Source organism: Melanostigma gelatinosum (genome assembly GCF_949748355.1).
Source record: "Melanostigma gelatinosum genome assembly, chromosome: 15".
In the NCBI taxonomy this organism is placed as follows: Eukaryota; Metazoa; Chordata; class Actinopteri; order Perciformes; family Zoarcidae; genus Melanostigma; species Melanostigma gelatinosum.
Window position 1 is genome coordinate 167815 of NC_136648.1, and position 24686 is coordinate 192500.

General features: G+C 40.6%; 2 protein-coding genes across 3 annotated transcripts in view; one reads left to right on the top strand and one right to left on the bottom strand.

Annotated features, from left to right (window-relative positions):
* Positions 1–1791: 1791 nt before the first annotated feature.
* Positions 1792–18631, bottom strand: riok1 (RIO kinase 1 (yeast)). Its single transcript, XM_079285304.1, has 17 exons — positions 18467–18631; positions 17937–18126; positions 17454–17541; positions 12426–12495; positions 12302–12344; positions 11873–11965; positions 10307–10419; positions 9842–9922; positions 9662–9748; positions 7913–8050; positions 7734–7837; positions 7257–7363; positions 7094–7159; positions 6897–7013; positions 2957–3010; positions 2103–2240; positions 1792–2007 (listed from the first exon to the last, which is right to left on the bottom strand). Exons 1-17 carry the CDS (start codon positions 18517–18519, stop codon positions 1897–1899), a joined length of 1653 nt encoding a protein of 550 aa, XP_079141430.1. The 5' UTR covers positions 18520–18631; the 3' UTR covers positions 1792–1896.
* Positions 18632–19369: 738 nt separating this feature from the next.
* Positions 19370–24686, top strand: part of rpp40 (ribonuclease P/MRP 40 subunit) — a 6305-nt gene continuing 988 nt past the window's right edge. Inside the window, exons 1-7 of one of the 2 annotated variants that reach the window (XM_079284296.1) lie at positions 19370–19570; positions 21066–21210; positions 22651–22719; positions 22790–22885; positions 23099–23221; positions 23343–23520; positions 23597–23731. In XM_079284296.1, the coding sequence (XP_079140422.1) occupies positions 19454–19570; positions 21066–21210; positions 22651–22719; positions 22790–22885; positions 23099–23221; positions 23343–23520; positions 23597–23731 (863 nt within the window). In that variant the 5' untranslated portion in view covers positions 19370–19453. The remainder of the gene's footprint in view (positions 19571–21065; positions 21211–22650; positions 22720–22789; positions 22886–23098; positions 23222–23342; positions 23521–23596; positions 23732–24686) is intronic. The other variant, XM_079284297.1, reaches the window with a different exon arrangement.

A 24686-nucleotide genomic window follows, 5' to 3' on the forward strand; every position in this document is an offset into this window, starting at 1 on the left:
AGTACCTGAACAGGTAGAGAACAGAGTACCTGAACAGGTAGTGAACAGAGTACCTGAACAGGTAGAGAACAGAGTACCTGAACAGGTAGTGAACAGAGTACCTGAACAGAGTACCTGAGCAGGTAGTGAACAGAGTACCTGAGCAGGTAGTGAACAGAGTACCTGAACAGGTAGAGAACAGAGTACCTGAACAGAGTACCTGAGCAGGTAGTGAACAGAGTACCTGAACAGGTAGTGAACAGAGTACCTGAGCAGGTAGTGAACAGAGTACCTGAACAGGTAGAGAACAGAGTACCTGAGCAGGTAGTGAACAGAGTACCTGAACAGGTAGAGAACAGAGTACCTGAGCAGGTAGTGAACAGAGTACCTGAACAGGTAGTGAACAGAGTACCTGAGCAGGTAGTGAACAGAGTACCTGAACAGAGTACCTGAACAGGTAGAGAACAGAGTACCTGAACAGGTAGAGCACAGAGTACCTGAACAGGTAGTGAACAGAGTACCTGAGCAGGTAGTGAACAGAGTACCTGAACAGGTAGAGAACAGAGTACCTGAGCAGGTAGTGAACAGAGTACCTGAACAGGTAGAGAGCAGAGTACCTGAACAGGTAGTGAACAGAGTACCTGAGCAGGTAGTGAACAGAGTACCTGAACAGGTAGAGAGCAGAGTACCTGAACAGGTAGTGAACAGAGTACCTGAGCAGGTAGAGAACAGAGTACCTGAACAGGTAGAGAACAGAGTACCTGAACAGGCGTGGGTGTGTATTGCACCCGTTATAAAATCTGTAATGGACCCAAAATGTTCCTGAAACTTAATCTGTAACTTCATGAAAACTGTGCTAGCTATCAAAATGTCCATTTGGCTCAATAACGTCCAGTGTTTTGTCTACGTTTTAAACTTAAAATTATTTTTCTATGTTTAAGTACAAGTGGTCACTATGGGTCCAAAGTTAAGTGTTTTTTTTGCTCTCTTCACACCGAAACCCAATTCAAGTCAATGGGGTGATTTTGCTCCGTTGTTCGCGGGAAAACCGCCGGGCGAATCTCTCTAAAAAATACTTAGCACACTATTCCCGATCAGGCCGCACGTTTTGATGTATTTTTTTGCGCATGTGTTGCAACGCTGTGTGAGGAGAAGCGTGCCAAACTTTTGGCGGAAGATGGAGAATAAGAACTAGAAAATGCATTTCCTGCTGAAAATGCGTTGGAATGCTGAAAGCTGAAATGAATCGCAAAAAAATTGCTGAAAATACAGAAATGGGAGACTAGCCGTCTGAATGATGTTGAAGCCTGAAAGCATTTAAACTGCACTGCTGAAAACCCTTCTAGTTGAAATGTCTAACGATGGTGTCTGTAGCTGAAAGTATGAGAAGGCTTTGAAAGTTGAAGATGTTTAACAGGATTTGAAGATTTTCTCCATAGAGATCCCATTCAAAAATAATTGCAAAAAGCTTAATATTTCAAAAAGTTTAAAGATTATAAATATGAAAAGTCACAGCACACGTATCCTTAATGAGCTGAACATTTTGATATTTGAATGGTTTCTGTAGCTTAAAAAATGTGGAAGAAGATAAGTAACAAAATACGTACGGAAGAAATAGAAGTTGAAGAAAGATTTGAAGAACAATACTTGGAATGCTGAATCTGCATTCCAACAATAAACCCGCAGGATTACAGTCAGTGTGCTTTGCCACAAAGCACACTGAAAAACAGATTTCACAAACAAAAGTAAAAATACGACATGATAAAAACATGTCTGATTCAACGTTTTATTAAAAGTTTCACAGCAAACTGTTTCTTCTAATGTTTAATGTAATTGATCTTCTTTGTTGTGGTGCTGAAGTACCGGATCAATGGAGGAGTGATACACAGGAAGTCCATACAGACAAACAGGAAGTCATCATTTGCCTTTCTTCATCTTGGACACTTTCTCTTTCCTCTTCTTCACATGTTTTGGTACTTTATTTTTTCTTTTTTCTCTCTGAGCTTCTTTCACAATCTTCTTCTTCTCCTGAAAGAATAAAATAAAAAAACATTGTTATTTTTATGCCTTCCTGTCTCAGCTGGAGGACAGACTGCTTCTACTATAGAAAGAGCGCAAAATACCTTTTTGTCAACCTGGCCTTCCTCACTCTGCTCCTGCTGATCTTCGTCCTCCTCCTCCTCCTCCTCCTCCTCCTCCTCCTCCTCCTCCTCCTCCTCCTCAGAGGATGCAGACTGGTCATTCTCCAGGAGAGCAGGAACCTGAGAGGATCAAACACAGTAAACCTCTTCATCTCTTCAGCTAACAGTGGAAACAAATTAGCATCTAGTCGTGTTTCCATTCAAATGTGAATTTTAAGTTCAATGAGTCACAAAAAGAAGAGCAAATTATTGAATTTCAATCAACTGGTTTGGAGCGAATAAACTTTGTAGTAAACAGAGAAGAGGAAGAAGAAGGTTAGGTTGATGCCAGAGAGGAGTGAGTTACAGTCGTCGAGTCTTAAGAAGATGAATGACTTTATACAGATCAGGGTGAGAGGAGGGGTTTGATTCTGGAGATGGTTCTTATTTGAAACAAACAGGACTGAACAACTTTTGTGATTTGAAGCTTCAATCCGAATCAAATAGTAAGTATTCAATAGTCCTGAGTTTCTGGCAGTGGACGTTATGTTAACAGACAAAGGGCCCTTTCAATGGGAGTCAATCATTTGACCATGTGGGAGCATGTATATGTAAAATAAACTTGGACCTAAAATCAAACATGGTGGTACACCAGAGGTAATGTGAGATGTAGAGGGTGAGTCATTACCGATGCATTTTTCTTGTTTCATTATATTGTGATTTTATTTCTGTTACCTGTATGCTTTACTCTGCAGGTGAGGTAAATAAGACAAGATCTAAAGTTACAGTATGTCACTGTCGGCTAAGCTAAGCTGAGCTGAGCTAACACTAGCATCAGTCAGAGTGGGTGGTCGTACCGTTTGAACTCCAGACAGATCCTTCCTCAGTCCAGTCAGCGTCTGGTACAGAACCTGAAAAACACAACACTCATGTTGTTAACAGGTGACACAGTTACCACGGGTGACACAGGTGAATCTAATCAAGGTGTGTAAACAACTCAAAGAGAGAGAAACGGGACGCACCTGAGCTAAATAAAAGTGTGAATAGTTATGTCAATGTGATATATCACTTTTCTTTATTTCAATCAAGTTTATTTTCACTTGGTCATTATGGGATGCTGAGTTCAGAATGATTGAAATGATTTCAGCATAAAACAAACAAAAAGTGAAGTTAAATTTCTAAACGCACTGTGTTCATCAATAAAGGAATTAATAATAAGTTAGTTTGTTGACTAGTTAACATTAGTTTGTTGACTAGCTAATGCAGTGGCGGGCCGTGCATTTTATACCTGGGCCTTCACTGCTGTCCTGCAGCTGAAATACCACCTTATAACCACATTGTGGCGCCACAGCTATTATTCATTTTTAAGGCTGTAACTATGTACGTCTTCGTATTAAACCATTCGGTACGAGTCGTTTGAATAACGCTCGAGCATTTAGAGAATGCAAAAGCCTAAATTCAGGAAAATATAATGTTCTCAGCTGGTCTGGCTGTGGGATACACCGTCAGTCCTTCATGACAAGCCAAAGAGATTATCATAGGATTTTACTTTCACAACTTGAACGTTGAACATACTGCTCTGCAGTGTGTTTCCTCGTCTCAGCCCCCTGTGTCATGGTGTGGTGCATTTCACTCGGGTCAGAATGCCCATATTTGATTGGCTGAGCTGCATCACGTGATGTGATTCACTACCCATCAGCCTCTGCTGTTAAGTAGGGATGGGTATCGTTTGGGTTTTTTTCCGATACCGGTGCTAAAACGATACTTTTGTTGGGATCTCACTATATGGCTTCTACATGTGCTGTGGAACAAAGAGTCAGGTCTTCCCTTTTGCAAGCAAAGGTTTCATCCTGATTGTGGTTTGATGAGCACCAAACCCCCCCTGAAGGAATTTCACAGTAGGGTGTGAGTTTCCTCCCCCCTAAAAACTATGCGTTCCTGAAGTCACCTGAAAGCACCGCTGCAATCTCATTGGCCGAGAGCCCAGACACCCCAGGACCCCTGTAGTTCAGCAACCGTTCTACAAAACTCCTGCAGCCCCCACCTCAATGCTTTTTGCCCTTCGACCTCCGTCGAGCTAGGGAGCACACCAACGTTGCTTCTCTTTTTAACCAAAATCCTAGGTTTAACAGTTTATATTCGCTGGCCAAATCCACCAAACTGTCTATTTTATCTTTGTTCGCATCCACGAAGCGAACCCGTTTAATCCTGCAGAAGTGAAGAAGCAAGACTCCTTCAGAAAGAGAGACAGAGAACTTCCACTCTCCACCAAGCGCCTCGTCTGCTCCGGCCATAAGGACGCAAAAGTCCTTTATCGAGACGACAGCGATTCTCTCCCACCGAGAGAAACACGGCTTCCGCAGCCCAGCTGAGCCCACCGAAGATCAGAAGACTCCCCTCAGAAGAACCCCCCTCAATCACCACGAGGTAAGGCAAATAGATTCTGGGCAGAGTTAGAGAGAGTTCATTTGTGTTTATTTTATCTTGTTTGTGTGCTTAAAGTACTGTTCATTTTTATAACGTGGTGTATGCTTAATAATCGCCGACACTAACGATGGCTGAGATCGTAGGGGTTGTGTAGAAGTAGCGTGTATTCCGTGCTCCTGTGATCTGTGTTGAGCGAGCCGCCCAGTGAGGTCGAAGCTGCTTCTCATCAGTTCAGGAGGTCAGAACCGCCGGCTGAGACAAAGAGTTGCTGTTCTTGCTCCCCTGGCTGAGAGAGCAACCTTCAGGACTCCTACGCGGCGCAGAGGATCGTAATCGCTTGTTTTATTTCATTTTGTTTTGTTCCTTTCCCTTCTCCTTCACTAACCCACACACACACATATAGCTTTGAGCTAATGTAGCTACGTGCTGAACAGCTACCAGCACGTGTAGACACCGGGTCTCCTGTTGGCTATCCGCCATTTTGGGTCTCACGCATGAGAGACGTCACCACGTCCCAACTACGTCACACGTCACTGAGCTGCTCCCTCGCCCCCCCCCCTTTGCTTATTCATACACACACACACACACACACACACACACACACACACACACACACACACACACACACACACACACACACACACACACACACACACACACACACACACACACACACACACACACACACACACACACACACACACACACACACACACACCCCCCTCTTTTCAATAGTCTGTTGATTTTAGATAGCGTGCTCATGAATGTATAGTTGTTGTTAGTTTAGATATTAGTGACTAGATCATTAGTATTAGAACTTAATAAACTGTTATATTTTAAAGAGCAGCTGTCTGTGATTACTTTGTGCATGTATTGTGATAATAACTGTATATGTGGTCTGTGCTCGAACTTAACCCTTCACTTTCACTCTGAATGTGTAATAGTACTCAGACTACTGACATTGTGAGTGAACACTAATTATGAGACTTAGTTTTATCGTTTGGTTATTGGTCCCTGTTCGCAGGGTGGTGCCCCGTTATTATTAATAATCATTAATAATTGTTACTTACATCAATAATTCTATTGATGTCAAGAATTTAGTTTCTTAGATGCTGATAACCCAAACACGCTCCTTTACGTTCCCAACACTTTTAAAACGATACCGGTGCTAAACGGTGCCTGAGCCGATAATATATTGTTCAATTTGAAGAAAAAAGTAACTGTTTAACGTATACTATAAATATGAATAAATACAAAACACTTGGCTTCAAACTACAGCTTCAAACTTTTTAACTATGAACAATATGTTAACTGTTAACAGTTTACAGTATACTTAAATAAATACTCGGTAAAAACTCGGTGATCGAGTTTTGGCTCTTTGTCCGTTGGTGACTTCACCCTTCCAGGCTAAGTTTTGTGGTCCGTTTACAGTGGTCAAACGCATCTCAGACAAGAATTATTTGATTTCACCTCGCGGTCGCAGGAAACCTATTAAATTGTTCCATGTTAACTTGCTTAAACCCTGTTATGCTCACTCTTCTAGTGCACCTGGTGATGTACAGCAGGAACCGATGGCATGGAGTCCTGTGTTGGGGGCTGATAAAGTGGATGCAGATTCAGTTGAGTATGGGCGATGCTGATCTGGATTCTGATGAGGGGTTGTTTTCTGGTCGGCTGAAAAATTAAGGGACCCTCATGATGATAAAAGGGTTGTTTATCTCCTAGTTTGTTTGCTGTTGTGGTGGTCCTGTGGGACCCCCGTCTTATGGGGGAGGGGGGGGGGGGGGTGACGACCCTCTCTGCCTGTTCGTGTGGCTGCCTTCCTTGCAGGTGTGGAGGTGTCGTCAGGCAGTGTGGAAACACCTGAGGCCATTAGCAGCACTGGCCCTGTGTGCCAGAGCACCCAGTATAAAAACCCTCTGGATCCTCAGTTGGTCTCTGGCTCCTTCCTGAGACACCCTCTTTGGTTGTGGTTGGTTTCTACACTATACAACACTGCATACACACGTTACAGGCACCCACCCACTCACTCACACTGCTGCAATGACTGACTTCACATGTCACTGTTAGTTTATGTTTGTCTTTTATATTACTTTAAACTTCTAAATAATTAATCAACTGTTTCATTGAGTGCGTCTCCCTTGTTTGTCATGGCCGTTCGGCCCGGTTTGTGACACTAGCTAACATTAGTTTGTTGACTAGCTAACTTAATCAACAAGTAAATCAGTCAAAATCAATTAGTCAATCAAATGGCTGTGATTTGATGCTTTTCTGTCATTTTCCATTTCTTTGGGAGATAAATTGATAATGAAAATAATGTTTCCATTCTAAACATCGAACCTATTTCTCTTTACTGCTCGTGTTTCTTACGTTGTCGTTGTGTCCACAGATGGCCGACTCCTCCTCCTTCGTCCTCATCATGTCGACGTCTCTCTCGTAGTGACTCACCTCCGTCAGAGTGCGGGGGATGTAGGCCTTCTTAAACACCTGAGGGTAGAGGAGGGGGAGGTTTACTATTGTAACACATGTTATGTGTTGAACATGAGGGCGGTTGTGTTTCCTGTCACCTCCTCGGCCACTCGGTCCTGATCCGACCGCTGCTCCGACGTCCGCTGAGCTGCGATCACCATCACCTAAAATAATAACACATAAAATAACACAAAGATAAAAACTGTTCCTCTACTTGCTTGTGTTTTCATGAATATAGTTTAGTCCAGGAGGTGTTGAGACCTTCTCCAGGTACTGGTCCATGTTGTGGCAGGTGATCGACGGGTCGGTGATGAAGTCAAACAGCTCTCTGACCGTCATCACCGCGACGCCGCGCTTCACAAAGAACTCTGGGGAAAAAAACACACAATCAGATCAGCTGACATCACAAGAGATGATATCAGTGATCTCAGAATTCATCCACAGAGAATGTGTTCCTATCACACAGCAACCTGAAGTCAATGTTCACGTGTTAAAGCTGCATCCTCGCTAGTGTCCATCAGGGGGCGACTCCTCTGGTTGTATAGAAGTCTATGAGAAAATTACTCTACTTCTCTCTTGATTTATTACCTCAGTAAACATGAGTTTATGGTCTATGCTTTAGGGGCGGGGCTACACAGTGATTGACATGTCTAACAGACCATAAAGCAGGTTATGCTTTAGGGGCGGGGCTACACAGTGATTGACAGACATCGTATGAACAGTAGAACACCGGCTCACCATTGACGTTGCTGCAATCCTTCCTGAGGAACTCCAGAGCGTGAGGATGATCGTGCTCCACCGACTGGGACACGTCAATGATGTAAGCGTCTCCGTTGTGATATCTACAGACAGGTCAGTGAGTTTTAGAGGCTCTTATTTTGAAGGGGTTGTGTGAGTCATGGTGTCGTGGCTCTTACAGCATGTTGAACTCGCTGAGGTCAGCGTGGACGAGTCGAGCCTCCTGGAACATCGTCCTCATGTTCTGTAGAACCTGCAGGTAGAGCTCACGGGCCTTCGACTCCGACAACGCTGCATTCTTCAACAGAGGAGCCGGCCTAACGATCAATAAACCACAGGACCGTTAATACAGAAGGGATCAACCCAGGAGGGATCAACACAAGAGAGATCAACCCAAGAGAGATCAACACATGAGAGATCAACCCATGAGAGATCAACACAGGAGAGATCAACACATGAGGGATCAACACAGGAGAGATCAACACATGAGAGATCAACACATGAGAGATCAACTCATGAGGGATCAACACATGAGAGATCAACCCAGGAGAGATCAACACATGAGGGATCAACACAGGAGAGATCAACACATGAGGGATCAACACATGAGAGATCAACACATGAGAGATCAACACAAGAGAGATCAACACATGAGAGATCAACACATGAGATCAACACATGAGAGATCAACACATGAGAGATCAACACATGAGAGATCAACACAAGAGAGATCAACACATGAGAGATCAACACATGAGAGATCAACACATGAGAGATCAACACATGAGGGATCAACACATGAGAGATCAACCCAGGAGAGATCAACACATGAGGGATCAACACATGAGAGATCAACACATGAGGGATCAACACATGAGAGATCAACACATGAGAGATCAACACATGAGAGATCAACACATGAGAGATCAACACATGAGAGATCAACACATGAGAGATCAACACATGAGAGATCAACACATGAGAGATCAACACATGAGAGATCAACACATGAGGGATCAACCCAAGAGAGATCAACACATGAGAGATCAACACATGAGAGATCAACACATGAGAGATCAACCCAAGAGAGATCAACACATGAGAGATCAACACATGAGAGATCAACACATGAGGGATCAACACATGAGGGATCAACACATGAGAGATCAACCCAAGAGAGATCAACACATGAGAGATCAACACATGAGAGATCAACACATGAGAGATCAACACATGAGGGATCAACACATGAGAGATCAACACATGAGGGATCAACACATGAGGGATCAACACATGAGGGATCAACACATGAGAGATCAACACATGAGAGATCAACACATGAGAGATCAACACATGAGGGATCAACACATGAGAGATCAACACATGAGAGATCAACACATGAGAGATCAACACATGAGAGATCAACACATGAGAGATCAACACATGAGAGATCAACTCATGAGAGATCAACACATGAGAGATCAACACAAGAGAGATCAACACATGAGAGATCAACACATGAGAGATCAACACATGAGGGATCAACACATGAGAGATCAACACATGAGGGATCAACACATGAGAGATCAACACATGAGGGATCAACACATGAGAGATCAACACATGAGAGATCAACACATGAGAGATCAACACATGAGAGATCAACACATGAGGGATCAACACATGAGAGATCAACACATGAGAGATCAACACATGAGAGATCAACACATGAGAGATCAACACATGAGAGATCAACACATGAGGGATCAACACATGAGAGATCAACACATGAGGGATCAACACATGAGAGATCAACACATGAGGGATCAACACATGAGAGATCAACACATGAGAGATCAACACATGAGAGATCAACACATGAGAGATCAACACAATGTCTCTGATACATCGGCATGATTGGTTCTTACATGTTGTCGTTTCCGATGAAGCTCATCAGCAGAACGTGACTTCTGAGCAGCTTTGGTTCTGGACTCGGGATTCCTGCCGTCTGCAGCCTGAAACACAAACGCGATAAGGTTCTACTGGGTTCTATCAGCTGGTCAGCTCAGGTTCTACTTGGTTCTATTTGTCAGTAGAAAGGTTCTGACCTGATGAGGTTTCTCATCTCCTTCTCTGCCCAGGTTCTCACCATCTTCCTGGGGTTTCCTTTACAGTAACCGTGACGGAACCTGCAGAACAACAGAAGAATAACTTGAAACAGTTACTGAACCTGTTAGAATGTCATGATGACTGACAACAGCTAATAAACTGCTGATTATTGATTATGACACAAGTTGACGGATGCCCGTTTTATTTTGAAGACGACAGGAAGTTCATATCTGTACTGAGGGGGAGGAGCCTATGTGTTCTCCTGCTGCTGATTGGTGTTTGGAGTTAACGACAGCTGACTGTCATGTTAGCTAACATGTTAGCACAGTCGCCTCACAGCGAGCGGACGGGCCAGGGTTCGATTCTCGGGCCGGACGGGTTAGTGTGGAGTTTGTTGTGCGTCTCTATCAGTGTCAGCTGGGATAAGCTCCGCCCCCTCACGAGATGATGGATGTGTGACTGACCTGAACTCTCCACTGACGTATTTGTCTCGGTCTTTGAACAGCAGGATGGACGTCTTGTAGATCTTAATGGCTCTGCTTTCTCCTGCTGACGTGATGGCGTGATAAACATTAGCCTGGAAGACACAAATAAACACACACACACACACATCTGTTTATAAGTAACGTCAGACTGTTCAGCATCTGTTCTAATCAGTGTATTGATCAATATAAATCATTGTATTGAGTATAAATCAGTGCGTCGAGTATAAATCAGTGCGTCGAGTATAAATCAGTGCGTCGAGTATAAATCAGTGCGTCGAGTATAAATCAGTGCGTCGAGTATAAATCAGTGCATCGATTATAAATCAGTGCATCGAGTATAAATCAGTGTATCGATTATAAATCAGTGTATCGAGTATAAATCAGTGTATTGAATATAAATCAGTGTATTGATTATAAATCAGTGTATTGATTATAAATCAGTGTATTGATTATAAATCAGTGTATTGAGTATAAATCATTGTATTGAGTATAAATCAGTGCGTCGAGTATAAATCAGTGCGTCGAGTATAAATCAGTGCATCGATTATAAATCAGTGCATCGATTATAAATCAGTGTATCGAGTATAAATCAGTGTATTGAATATAAATCAGTGTATTGATTATAAATCAGTGTATTGATTATAAATCAGTGTATTGATTATAAATCAGTGTATTGAGTATAAATCAGTGTATTGATTACAAATCAGTGTATTGAGTATAAATCAGTGTATTGATTATAAATCAGTGTATTGAGTATAAATCAGTGTATTGAGTATAAATCAGTGTATTGATTATAAATCAGTGTATTGAGTACAAATCAGTGTATTGAGTATAAATCAGTGTATTGATTATAAATCAGTGTATTGAGTATAAATCAGTGTATTGAGTATAAATCAGTGCGTCAACTATAAATCAGTGCGTCGAGTATAAATCAGTGCGTCGAGTATAAATCAGTGTATTGAGTATAAATCAGTGTATTGATTATAAATCAGTGTATTGAGTACAAATCAGTGTATTGAGTATAAATCAGTGCGTCGAGTATAAATCAGTGCGTCGAGTATAAATCAGTGCATCGAGTATAAATCAGTGTATTGAGTATAAATCAGTGTATTGATTATAAATCAGTGTATTGAGTACAAATCAGTGTATTGAGTATAAATCAGTGCGTCGAGTATAAATCAGTGCGTCGATTATAAATCAGTGCGTCGATTATAAATCAGTGTATTGAGTATAAATCAGTGTATTGATTATAAATCAGTGTATTGAGTATAAATCTGTGTATTGAGTATAAATCAGTGTATTGAGTATAAATCAGTGTATTGATTATAAATCAGTGTATTGATTATAAATCAGTGTATTGATTATAAATCAGTGTATTGAGTATAAATCAGTGTATTGATTATAAATCAGTGTATTGAGTACAAATCAGTGTATTGCGTATAAATCAGTGCGTCGAGTATAAATCAGTGCGTCGAGTATAAATCAGTGCGTCAAGTATAAATCAGTGTATTGAGTATAAATCAGTGTTGATCTGTGATTTCTGACCTCCTTCCCTGTACTGATGCAGCCATTGATTTCACAGATGACTCCTCGACTCAACATCTTAAAGAGAATCATTCGAGTCCGAGGATCTAAAACCTGCAGAAGAAGAAGATGAAGACCATCAATCAGCTGATCACAACAACAAGGGAGAGATGAACAATCATGAAATGTGTTTGATCAGAGTTTAGGTTATGACATCATGAGGAAAGAGAAGATAAACTTTAACTCACTTTAATTTTCTCTAAACACAAATTGTTCAGGGTTGCTCAAAGACACGTGTACATGAGGACGTGACACATGTACACAACCCCCGACCCAGTGTTCACAACACAACCTGCTTTACCACTAAAAGTCCAAAACTGTTCACCTTCCTTTGTGTTTGATTCGTCAACTAATCAATAAACTACCACTCAGATCAATTGATAATCTCACCTGTTCCACTGTGGCTCGATCTGATTTGTCCTTCACTCTGTACCTGCAGACAGCAGCCAATCAGATCGTTAGTCACATCGGTAACTCACCTGTGATGTCACATAACAGGTGAGTTCAGACCTACGTGTCGGCTTCTTTACGTTTCTGCATCGTCGTCACTTTATTGATCACAGAGTCGGCGTAATTCAGTTTATCTAAAACAACAACAAACAAACTGATGAGGAACAAAATCAATAGAATTGATGATTGACTTTCATTCTGTCAAAGATACAATACTGTTTTAGAGCTTCAAGCAGCAGCAAAGCTTTTGTTGCTGAGCAGATACAAGTGAATCAACAGGCGAGTTGTAAATTGGTGAATATCTTAATAAAATGAAGGCCTTTACACGGTGTTCTTGTAAACGTAGCTCATTCTCAGTGTTGTCTCCTTTGTGACTCATAATACTCTTCTGTTTAACCTGATGGACCATTGAGGTTTCCTCTTTCATGATGGTGTCTGCATATAAAACATTCTACAATTGTGTCTCTGGTGAACAGGGAGGAAAACAAAGTATTGTTCTTAGTGACGGAAAACAAGTATTGTTCTTAGGAACGGAAACAAAGTATTGTTCTTGGTAACGGATACGAAGTATTGTTCTGAGTTACAGAAAACTAAGTATTGTTCTTAGTGACGGAAAACAAGTATTGTTCTTAGGAACGGAAACAAAGTATTGTTCTTGGTAACGGATACGAAGTATTGTTCTGAGTTACAGAAAACTAAGTATTGTTCTTAGTAACGGAAAACTAAGTATTGTTCTTAGCAACGGAAAACTATGTATTGTTCTTAGTAACGGATACTAAGTATTGTTCTTAGTAACAGAAAACTATGTATTGTTCTTAGTAACAGAAAACTATGTATTGTTCTTAGTAACAGAAAACTAAGTATTGTTCTTAGTAACAGAAAACTAAGTATTGTTCTTAGTAACAGAAAACTAAGTATTGTTCTTAGTAACGGATACTAAGTATTGTTCTTAGTAACGGATACTAAGTATTGTTCTTAGTAACGGATACTAAGTATTGTTCTTAGTAACGGATACTAAGTATTGTTCTTAGTAACGGATACTAAGTATTGTTCTTAGTTACAGAAAACTAAGTATTGTTCTTAGTAACAGAAAACTAAGTATTGTTCTAAGTAACAGAAAACTTTGTATTGTTCTTAGTAACAGAAAACTAAGTATTATTCTTAGTAACAGAAAACTAAGTATTGTTCTTAGTGACGGAAAACAATTATTGTTCTTAGGAACGGAAACAAAGTATTGTTCTTAGTAACAGATACTAAGTATTGTTCTTAGTTACAGAAAACGAAGTATTGTTCTTAGTAACAGAAAACTATGTGTTGTTCTTAGTAACAGAAAACTAAGTATTGTTCTTAGTAACAGAAAACTAAGTATTGTTCTTAGTAACGGATACTAAGTATTGTTCTTAGTAACGTATACTAAGTATTGTTCTTAGTTACAGCAAACGAAGTATTGTTCTTAGTAACAGAAAACTAAGTATTGTTCTTAGTAACGGAAAACTAAGTATTGTTCTTAGTAACGGAAAACTAAGTATTGTTCTTAGTAACGGAAAACTAAGTATTGTTCTTAGTAACGGAAAACTATGTATTGTTCTTAGTAACGAGATTAAGTATTGTTCTTAGTAACGGAAAACTAAGTATTGTTCTTAGTAACGGACACTAAGTATTGTTCTTCGTAACAGAAAACTAAGTATTGTTCTTAGTAACAGAAAACTTTGTATTGTTCTTAGTAACGAAAACTAAGTATTGTTCTTAGTAACAGAAAACGAAGTATTGTTCTTAGTAACAGAAAACTAAGTATTGTTCTTAGTAACAGAAAACTATGTATTGTTCTTAGTAACGGAAAACTAAGTATTGTTCTTAGTAACGGAAAACTAAGTATTGTTCTTAGTAACAGAAAACTAAGTATTGTTCTTTGCAACAGAAAACTAAGTATTGTTCTTAGTAACAGAAAACTAAGTATTGTTCTTAGTAACAGAAAACTAAGTATTGTTCTTCGTAACAGAAAACTAAGTATTGTTCTTAGCAACAGAAAACTAAGTTTTGTTCTTAGTAACAGAAAACTAAGTATTGTTCTTAGTAACAGAAAACTAAGTATTGTTCTTTGCAACAGAAAACTAAGTATTGTTCTTAGTAACAGAAAACTAAGTATTGTTCTTAGTAACAGAAAACTAAGTATTGTTCTTAGTAACAGAAAACTAAGTATTGTTCTTAGTAACAGAAAACTAAGTATTGTTCTTCGCAACAGAAAACTAAGTATTGTTCTTCGTAACAGAAAACTAAGTATTGTTCTTAGTAACAGAAAACTAAGTATTGTTCTTTGCAACAGAAAACTAAGTATTGTTCTTAGTAACAGAAAACTAAGTATTGTTCTTTGCAACAGAAAACTAAGTATTGTTCTTCGTAACAGAAAACTAAGTATTGTTCTTAGTAACAGAAAACTAAGTATTGTTCTTAGTTACAGAAATCTAAGTATTGTAGGGTAATTATTCATGTTTGTATTAGTTATGCTAATTAGTTAAGCCAAGTTGAAGACATGAGTTATGCATTCTGCAATCAGACGAAGAGCATGTTTACATTTTACATGTTTACATTTGACATTTATATTTACACAGCAGCAGTTCTATCTCTTCACTATCTGTGCTCAGTGTGTGACTGTATGTGAAACGTTCCACTGCTGTGAAACATGAATAACATGTGTGTGTTGTGTCTTCATGACAGTCAGAGCATGTGAATACAGCTCTACTCTTCATCACTATGATGCTGTAACTCAGAGGTGATGATGGTGACCCAGCTCTACTCTTCATCACTATGATGCAGCTCTACTCTTCATCACTATGATGCTGCTCTACTCTTCATCACTATGATGCTGCTCTACTCTTCATCACTATGATGCAGCTATACTCTTCATCACTATGATGCTGTAACTCAGAGGTGATGATGGTGACCCAGCTCTACTCTTCATCACTATGATGCAGCTCTACTCTTCATCACTATGATGCTGTAACTCAGAGGTGATGATGGTGACCCAGCTCTACTCTTCATCACTATGATGCAGCTCTACTCTTCATCACTATGATGCAGCTCTACTCTTCATCACTATGATGCTGCTCTACTCTTCATCACTATGATGCTGCTCTACTCTTCATCACTATGATGCTGCTCTACTCTTCATCACTATGATGCTGCTCTACTCTTCATCACTATGATGCTGTAACTCAGAGGTGATGATGGTGACCCAGCTCTACTCTTCATCACTATGATGCTGCTCTACTCTTCATCACTATGATGCAGCTCTACTCTTCATCACTATGATGCTGCTCTACTCTTCATCACTATGATGCTGCTCTACTCTTCATCACTATGATGCTGCTCTACTCTTCATCACTATGATGCAGCTATACTCTTCATCACCATGATGCAGCTCTACTCTTCATCACTATGATGCTGTAACTCAGAGGTGATGAAGGTGACCCAGCTCTACTCTTCATCACCATGATGCAGCTCTACTCTTCATCACTATGATGCAGCTCTACTCTTCATCACTATGATGCTGCTCTACTCTTCATCACTATGATGCTGCTCTACTCTTCATCACTATGATGCTGCTCTACTCTTCATCACTATGATGCTGCTCTACTCTTCATCACTATGATGCTGTGCTACTCTTCATCACTATGATGCAGCTATACTCTTCATCACCATGATGCAGCTCTACTCTTCATCACTATGATGCTGTAACTCAGAGGTGATGAAGATGACCCAGCTCTACTCTTCATCACTATGATGCTGCTCTACTCTTCATCACTATGATGCTGCTCTACTCTTCATCACTGTGATGCAGCTCTACTCTTCATCACTATGATGCTGTAACTCAGGTGATGAAGGTGACCCAGCTCTACTCTTCATCACTGTGATGCTGTAACTCAGGTGATGAAGGTGACCCAGTGATGTCCAGTAGTCTCCAGTGAGAGCAGCAGCTGCTGCTGGTTGTAACGCGTGGCTTTAGTCGTCCTCTCCTTTAACACAACTCGTGTGTTCTTCTGCTGACGGTGCGTCTTGAGGCTCATACGTGACGTCATTCGCTGAGATCCTAAAGCTGCGTTCACACCAAACGAGACGTGAACGTTCCTCAGACCGACATCTCCCACAACACCAACCTGCAGTTTGTCTCCACTTCTCTGCAGCATCTGTTAGCTTGTGTTGTTTTCGTTTATCTAAACTCCTCCCACACGCTGCGTTATTGAGTTAACGCATTAATTAATTAACGCCGACAATTATTTTATCGCGCGTTAAGGCAGTTATTTTTATTATTAAGCGGACATATTTAACACAAGAACCTGGCAGCGAGCGGTGAACAGCTGTTTGTGTGGCGTCTCTTCCTGTTTCCTTCACCTACAGTCCCCATGGTCCTAAGTCCCGCCATGTACAGCTTCTTATCACCGTCTATGTACCAATGTACATTTACAACAAATACCACACATATTACGGTAATCAGCGTTGCATATGTGTCTGACCTAAATACCAAAAAAGAAATGATTCATTTAAATGATTGTTTGAGTTTCTAAACTTGTTTTGTTCGTAATATGTATAACAAGCATCATTTAGTATCACTACTGATAATTTAACAAACATAAAAACATGACGAAGATAGGTTTGTAGTTTTCAAGAAGTATATTTAAATATCATCTCTTACACACATGAAGGTAAAGTTATGAACACCTGAATATCTATGATCAGAATCATTATAACTGTGTTATAACTGCTGCTGTGTAAAGGGAATACTGCTGCTAACAACAACCTGATGTGTTTAAAGTGTTTACAAATCAAATGTTATTGATCTTTTGTTCATACTTTCAAAGTACTTTCAAAATAAAAGTGCGCAATACACTACTTTTTAATTCATTATTGAATTTTGCGCATAACAATGAGATTAATCGCAGAAAAATCATGCGATTAATCGCGACTAAAAATTGTAATCGTTGCCCAGCACTAATATATATATATATATATATATATATATATATATATATATATATATATATATATATATATATATATATATATATTTACACACTGTATATATATATTTACATACCCAGGTTGATCTTGTGTTCATATTTCCTCAGAGATTTATCAGACGGAGTCGATCGTAGCATCATATTGGACGGATTCTGTCTGTTCGACTGACCAATAGAAACAAACATCAACAGTCAGCTGACACTTCAGAATCATGAATAACCAATCAGATTGATCAGAGTGGTCAGAGTGTGTCAGAGTGGTCAGAGTGTGTCAGAGTGGTCAGAATGTGTCAGAGTGGTCAGAGTGTGTCAGAGCGGTCAGATTGATCAGAGTGTGTCAGAGTGGTCAGAGTGTGTCAGAGTGTGTCAGAGCGGTCAGAGCGGTCAGAGCAGTCAGAGCGGTCAGAGTGTGTCAGAGTGGTCAGAGCGGTCAGAGTGTGTCAGAGTGGTCAGAGTGTGTCAGAGTGGTCAGAGTGTGTCAGAGTGTGTCAGAGTGGTCAGAGTGTGTCAGAGTGGTCAGAGTGTGTCAGAGTGGTCAAAGTGGTCAGAGTGTGTCACACCTGACAGCCGACGGTTGTCCTGTTGTATCGTTTGGTCAGATCTCCTCCAGATGAACGCCACGCCCACTCCTCCTCATCTTCATCATAATCTTCATAATCTTCATCATCTTCTTCCTCTTGTCGGTCTGATGGAGGCTGCTGAGTGACATCACTGGTCTGATGCGAAGCAGCAAACAGCTCTGATTGGATGCTGCAGAGAGAAAACCGTGAGGTCACAAACATCAGCTGTTTATTATGAATCAAAGAAAACTGACTGTTTTTATTTCTGCTTTTAGAATCAGTTGCTTCACTCCCTCCAAAATATGTTGTTGTCGAGTGCACAAATATATATATATATATATATGGTAACGAGTGTGGTAATATATGGTATAATGGTAATATATATATTACCATTAATGACAACCAACTGCTGCTGACCATAATATCACCAAAACAATGTGAATATTAAGAAGGAGGAGGAGGAGGAGGAGAAGGAGAAGAAGAAGAAGACATCAACTCTCATTAATCTCAGTATAAACAAACAGTCTCACCTGTCCTCCTCTACGTCATCGAACTGTCCAGGTACACAGCTGAGCACTGACATGACGTCACACACCAACAGAGACTCTGAACCAAAACTGATCCAGATCCGAACCCGATTCGAACTGATCGAAACTTGTCCAAACCTCGTAGAACAGCTCTCCTCATACGGCAGCGTGTTGTGTTCACTTCCGGGTCTGAACATGTGACTACGGAAAGAGAACTGTGCTCAGTGCTGCCCCCTCGAGGGTAAAACTACATATTGTGTTATCGGTAGAAGAATAACTTCATCTCTGACCGCAGTACTACCATAATACCACAGAAACACTTATATATAATCAATAAAACATGATTCAAAACGTTTATGAATCTGCTCTTTGATTTACACAACATGATCTAACAATTAAGAATTCAATATAGATATGTGTATTCCATATGTTATATTTTACTCTGTAAATTGCTGCTGCTACAAACGAATTTCCCCCTGGGGATAAATAGTTTACATCTATCTATCTGTCTGTCTATCTATCTATCTATGTGTAAATAATATAATAATTCATATTCTATAGCAGATTTGGTCTTCAAGCGCTCAATCATAATATCATTATTATTATTATTATAATCCTTATAATCATTATAATAATAATAATAATAACGGTCCACAATGGTGTGAAATAGTATAACAATAAATCATAAACCTTCTGAATGTGTCTCACTGGATCACTGCAGTAAAAGCTGTCTGCTGTAGACATCCCATAATATGTTATAGTGACAACACACCACCTGAATGAAGCCTGTGCTTCAGCTCTGCTGGGAGCACTGGGAGGTAATGTAACGGCCGCTAGAGGGCGGTAATCCGCCGCTGGAGCATCGAGTCTGCCAAAGCTTTTATGTTGAAAACCCCATACGGGAAGTAAGTTGTAGCGTGTTAGCTCCCTGGGTACAGCTTCGTGAAACGAGTTATTAAGTTATAAAGTTATAATAAAGTTCTCTTTAATATGTTCGGAGATCTGGAGCGGACTCCCCGGACCCTGCTGGTCTGTGACCGGTCCAGTTTCCTGGATGAGAAGAACCGGCTGAGCTCTCAGGTGGAGCAGCTTCACTTCAACTACAAGGTTAGCATGTTAGCTTCAGCTGTATTTCAACTACAAAGTTAGCATGTTAGCTTCAGCTGTATTTCAACTACAAAGTTAGCATGTTAGCTTCAGCTGTATTTCAACTACAAAGTTAGCATGTTAGCTTCAGCTGTATTTCAACTACAAAGTTAGCATGTTAGCTTCAGCTGCACTTCAACTACAAGGTTAGCATGTTAGCTTCAGCTGCACTTCAACTACAAGGTTAGCATGTTAGCTTCAGCTGCACTTCATCTACAAGGTTAGCATGTTAGCTTCAGCTGCACTTCATCTACAAGGTTAGCATGTTAGCTTCAGCTGCACTTCATCTACAAGGTTAGCATGTTAGCTTTAGCCATCTACAAGGTTAGCATGTTAGCTTCAGCTGCAGTTCATCTACAAAGTTAGCATGTTAGCATCAGCTGCACTTCAACTACAAGGTTAGCATGTTAGCTTCAGCTGCACTTCATCTACAAAGTTAGCATGTTAGCATCAGCTGCACTTCAACTACAAGGTTAGCATGTTAGCTTCAGCTGCACTTCATCTACAAGGTTAGCATGTTAGCTTCAGCTGCACTTCAAGTACAAAGTTATTAAAAGCATTGAAAAACAAATATCTTCCTGTTCCGATCAGATTTATTTATTGGTTTAAGTATTATATAGTGCTGGCCAAGTTAACGCGATATTGTCGCGTTGACGCATTCATTACTTAATGCCGACAATTATATTATCACGCTTTTTATTGTTAAGGGGACATTTTTAACACAAGAACCGGGCAGCGGGCGGTGAACAGCTGTGTGTGTGTGTGTAGCTTCCTTCTGCTGCCGCTCTCCCCCCACAGGGCGACACGCCCGGTCCGGAACTGTTGGTCCCTCCTGTCTCACGGTGCGTTCACACCAAACGCGGCGTGAATTATTCGCGTGAGTAGATTACATACAAAGTCTATGCACAGACGCGATGAGACTGGCACGGCGCGAATTTGCAATGGGGCGATTGATGCGAATTCGCCCCAAATGCGTGAGTTGAAATCTTTCAACTTTGGTGAAATATTCGCGTTACGCGTGATAGCCTATCAGCATTGAGATGTTTCTCCTGTCATCACTGACTTCCTGCCGTTGTTGAATCAGGAAATAAATCCTGTAGCCGTCTGTGTTCACGCAGAGCTCTACGATACCTCATATCAACAGAGACCGGACCAAACGGTGTGTGTGTGTGTGTAAACCATATGGTACAAACCATGAATCGACGATAAGCCACGCCCCCTCTCCGGCGCGTCCAGCGCGAATGAACACAAATAGTCCCTGGCGGCACCGGCGGCAGTGATTCGCAAAAGAATCATGATTAAAAATTGTAATCGTTGCCCAGCACTAATATATTACAGGTAACCTGAGCTCTGTACATCTTTACTGTTCAATGTGAAGTATTGAAATGAAAATATGTAAGCAATACCTGTGGAATTTGTTTAATTTCTGGACTGACCTGTTGTTTTACCTGTGCAGGTGTCCATGCTGCTACCTGAGTGTAGCTCCGCCCCGTCTCACCTAGAAGCTGTATTAAACAGTTTTAACAGTTTCTACCTGATCAGGAAGCTGCCGATACACGAGCTCTTAGACAAACACTTCCTGGAGACCTCCGTACACCAGGGTAAAACCTGTACACACACACCTGTACACACACCTGTACATGTATATATTAGTGTTGGACAACTTAACGCGTTAACGCATTCATCAATCAACGCCGACAATTATTTTATCGCATGTTAACGTAGTTTTGTATTATTAAGCGGACATTTTTAACACAAGAACCGGGCAGCGAGCAGTGAACAGCTGTTTGTGTGGCGTCACTTCCCGACACCCCCCCCCCCCCACACACACACACATACACACACACACACACACGTCTCGTTACAGGATCAATCGTGACAATATCAAAATACATATTGTGGTGTTTTTAAATGAACATATAAGCACGAGAGAACAAACTGCTCTTAACTCAACTCCTCATTAGCATAACTTCCTCCTGCAGGTCACTGCCACGATACAGACTGCAGGTTCATGCTTCACCTACACTCCCCTGGGTCCTAAGTCCCGCCATGTACAGCTTCTTATCACCCTCGATGTACCAACGTACATTCATAACAAATATAACACACATATTACGGTAATCAGTGTTGCATATGTGTCTAACCTAAATACCAAGAAATAAATGATTCATTTAAATGATGTTTTTAAAGTGTTTTGTTTATAATATGTACAATAAGCATCATTTAGTATCACTACTGAGAATCTAACAAACATAAAAAAAGAAGAAAAAAAATATGACGTAGATAGGTTTGCAGTTTTCAAAGTGTATATTTATATTTATGGAAGCCCATTTCCGCAGCAAAAAGAAATCCACCCCAAAAAACAAATGCACCAACACTTTGGGTGCATCCATCTGTAACCATAACACTGACCAGCTGTTTGCAGTTGCTATAGAAAGTCTAAATGATGAGATACTTTAACAGAAGCAGCTCTTCATAGTTACTCTGTTTGACATGGATTGTGTTGAAGACTTCTTTAAACGTGGCTTTACAACACATGAAATACTTCATTGTTGATGTTTCACATGGATTACTGAGCAAACGCACCCTTGAATAGACTTTTAAGCAAGAAGCAGCTCTGGAGTATAAAGAATAGAACCAATGTGGCTGAGGTGACGACCTTCAATAAACAGCAACTGGAACCTTCTGTTTTTTTTTTCCTGAAATGGGCTTCCATACAATATCCTCTCTTACACACATGAAGATAAAGTAGTGAACACCTGAATAGCTATGATCAGAATCATAACTGTGTTATAACTGCTGCTGTGTGAAGGGAATACTGCTGCTAACAACAACCTGATGTGTTTAAAGTGTTCACACACAATGTTATTCACCTTTAGTTCATAGAGCAGCACTTTAAAATAAAAGTGCACAAAACACTACTTTGTAATTTATTGTTGAACTTTGCCAAATAATGAGATTAATCGTGATGAAACATTGTAATCATTTCCTAGCACTAGTATTTATTGAACATGAACCAGCTGTGTGTTTGTGTGCTACAGGGCTGGTCTCAGGTCTGTCCTACAGGACCAGGATCGATGAAGACAACTGTGTCGCTCTGATGCCAAACGGTAAAAACTCTCTTCATGTTCGGGTGTCTCGCGTTCGGGTGTCTCATTGTCACCTGTCTGTCTGTTGCAGGTCACCTGTCTCTCTCTCTGGATAAAGACTCCTTTGAGTTGTTGGGAGTTGAAGGGAAACTGTCGAAATTCAACCAGCGAACAAACAGCAGATACGGTTTGTTATTAAATTAAAATGTCATAAAAGTACAAACATGTATAAATAAAAACTATTACTCACCTATAAATATTCATAAATATATATGTACTGATGTAACATTGAATAAACACTAAAGTACCACATAATAAACTACATGTGTGTATGTGTATGTGTGTATGTATATATATATATATATATATATATATATATATATATATACACACATTACAGTGGTATCTGTAGATTTGACTGACAGCAGCTTGGCTCCTGGTGGGCGGGGCTACCAGAGACTCGTCACAGGTCTGAGGTCACGACTTCAACTGAAGACCGACTTCTTGCTGTCACACCATCCAGGTGAGACACACCTGTGTTACCCATGATGCAACACATTTGTGACCAGCGTTCAGCTCCGATAGATCCCACAAACATGAAATGAAAAGTTATTACCCATGAGCCTCTGCTTTCTGTCCCGTAGGGGGCGGGGCCTCTCTGCAGGCCCTCCTGTCTCGCTGTGATTGGTCAGAGCACAGACCTGAGGTCAGAAGCCACGCCCTCACAGACCTGTTCTGTCCCCTGCTGACCTCTGACCTGCAGTCATGTGACCCTCACCACCTCCTGGAGTGGCTCGGTGCAGTGGACGCCGACGTCAGCTGGTGAGACGGTGGTCGTTGTTATATTAACCTGTGAGCGTCATGTGACCCGCTGACTCTTCTTCTTCTGTGGTTTCAGTGAGAACTCGTCTAGCAGCTTCCTGTCCTCGCTGGTCTGTCCCGAGCCGAAGACGACGATGAGTCGAGCTCTGAGCGTCTCCGTCTGTGGACTGCTGAGTCCTCAAGACGTCCACCGACTCATCCAGCAGATCAGGTCAGTACTACTAGTACTACTAATAGCAGTGATAGTACTACTAGTCCTACTTATAGCAGTGACCGTACTACTAGTACTACTAATAGCAGTGATAGTACTACTAGTCCTACTTACAGCAGTGACAGTACTACTAGTACTGCTAATAGCAGTGATAGTACTACTAGTCCTACTTACAGCAGTGACAGTACTACTAGTATCAGTGACAGTACTACTAGTCCTACTTATAGCAGTGACAGTACTACTAGTACTGCTAATAACAGTGATAGTACTACTAGTACTACTAATAGCAGTGATAGTACTGCTAGTACTACTAATAGCAGTGATAGTACTACTAGTCCTACTTATAGCAGTGACCGTACTACTAGTACTACTAATAGCAGTGATAGCACTAATAGCAGTGATAGCACTAGTACTACTAATAGCAGTGGCCGTACTACTAGTCCTACTAATATCAGTGACAGTACTACTAGTACTACTAATAGCAGTGACAGTACTACTAATAGCAGTGATAGTACTACTAGTCCTACTTATAGCAGTGACCGTACTACTAGTCCTACTAATAGCAGTGACAGTACTACTAGTCCTACTAATATCAGTGACAGTACTACTAGTACTACTAATAGCAGTGATAGTACTACTAGTCCTACTTATAGCAGTGACCGTACTACTACTACTACTAATAGCAGTGATAGCACTAGTACTACTAATAGCAGTGACCGTACTACTAGTACTACTAATAGCAGTGACAGTACTACTAGTACTACTAATAGCAGTGACAGTACTACTAGTACTACTAATATCAGTGATATTACTACTAGTCCTACTTATAGCAGTGACAGTATTACTAGTACTACTAACAGCAGTGACAGTACTACTAGTACTACTAATAGCAGTGACAGTACTACTAGTACTACTAATAGCAGTGATAGTCCTACTAATATCAGTGACAGTACTA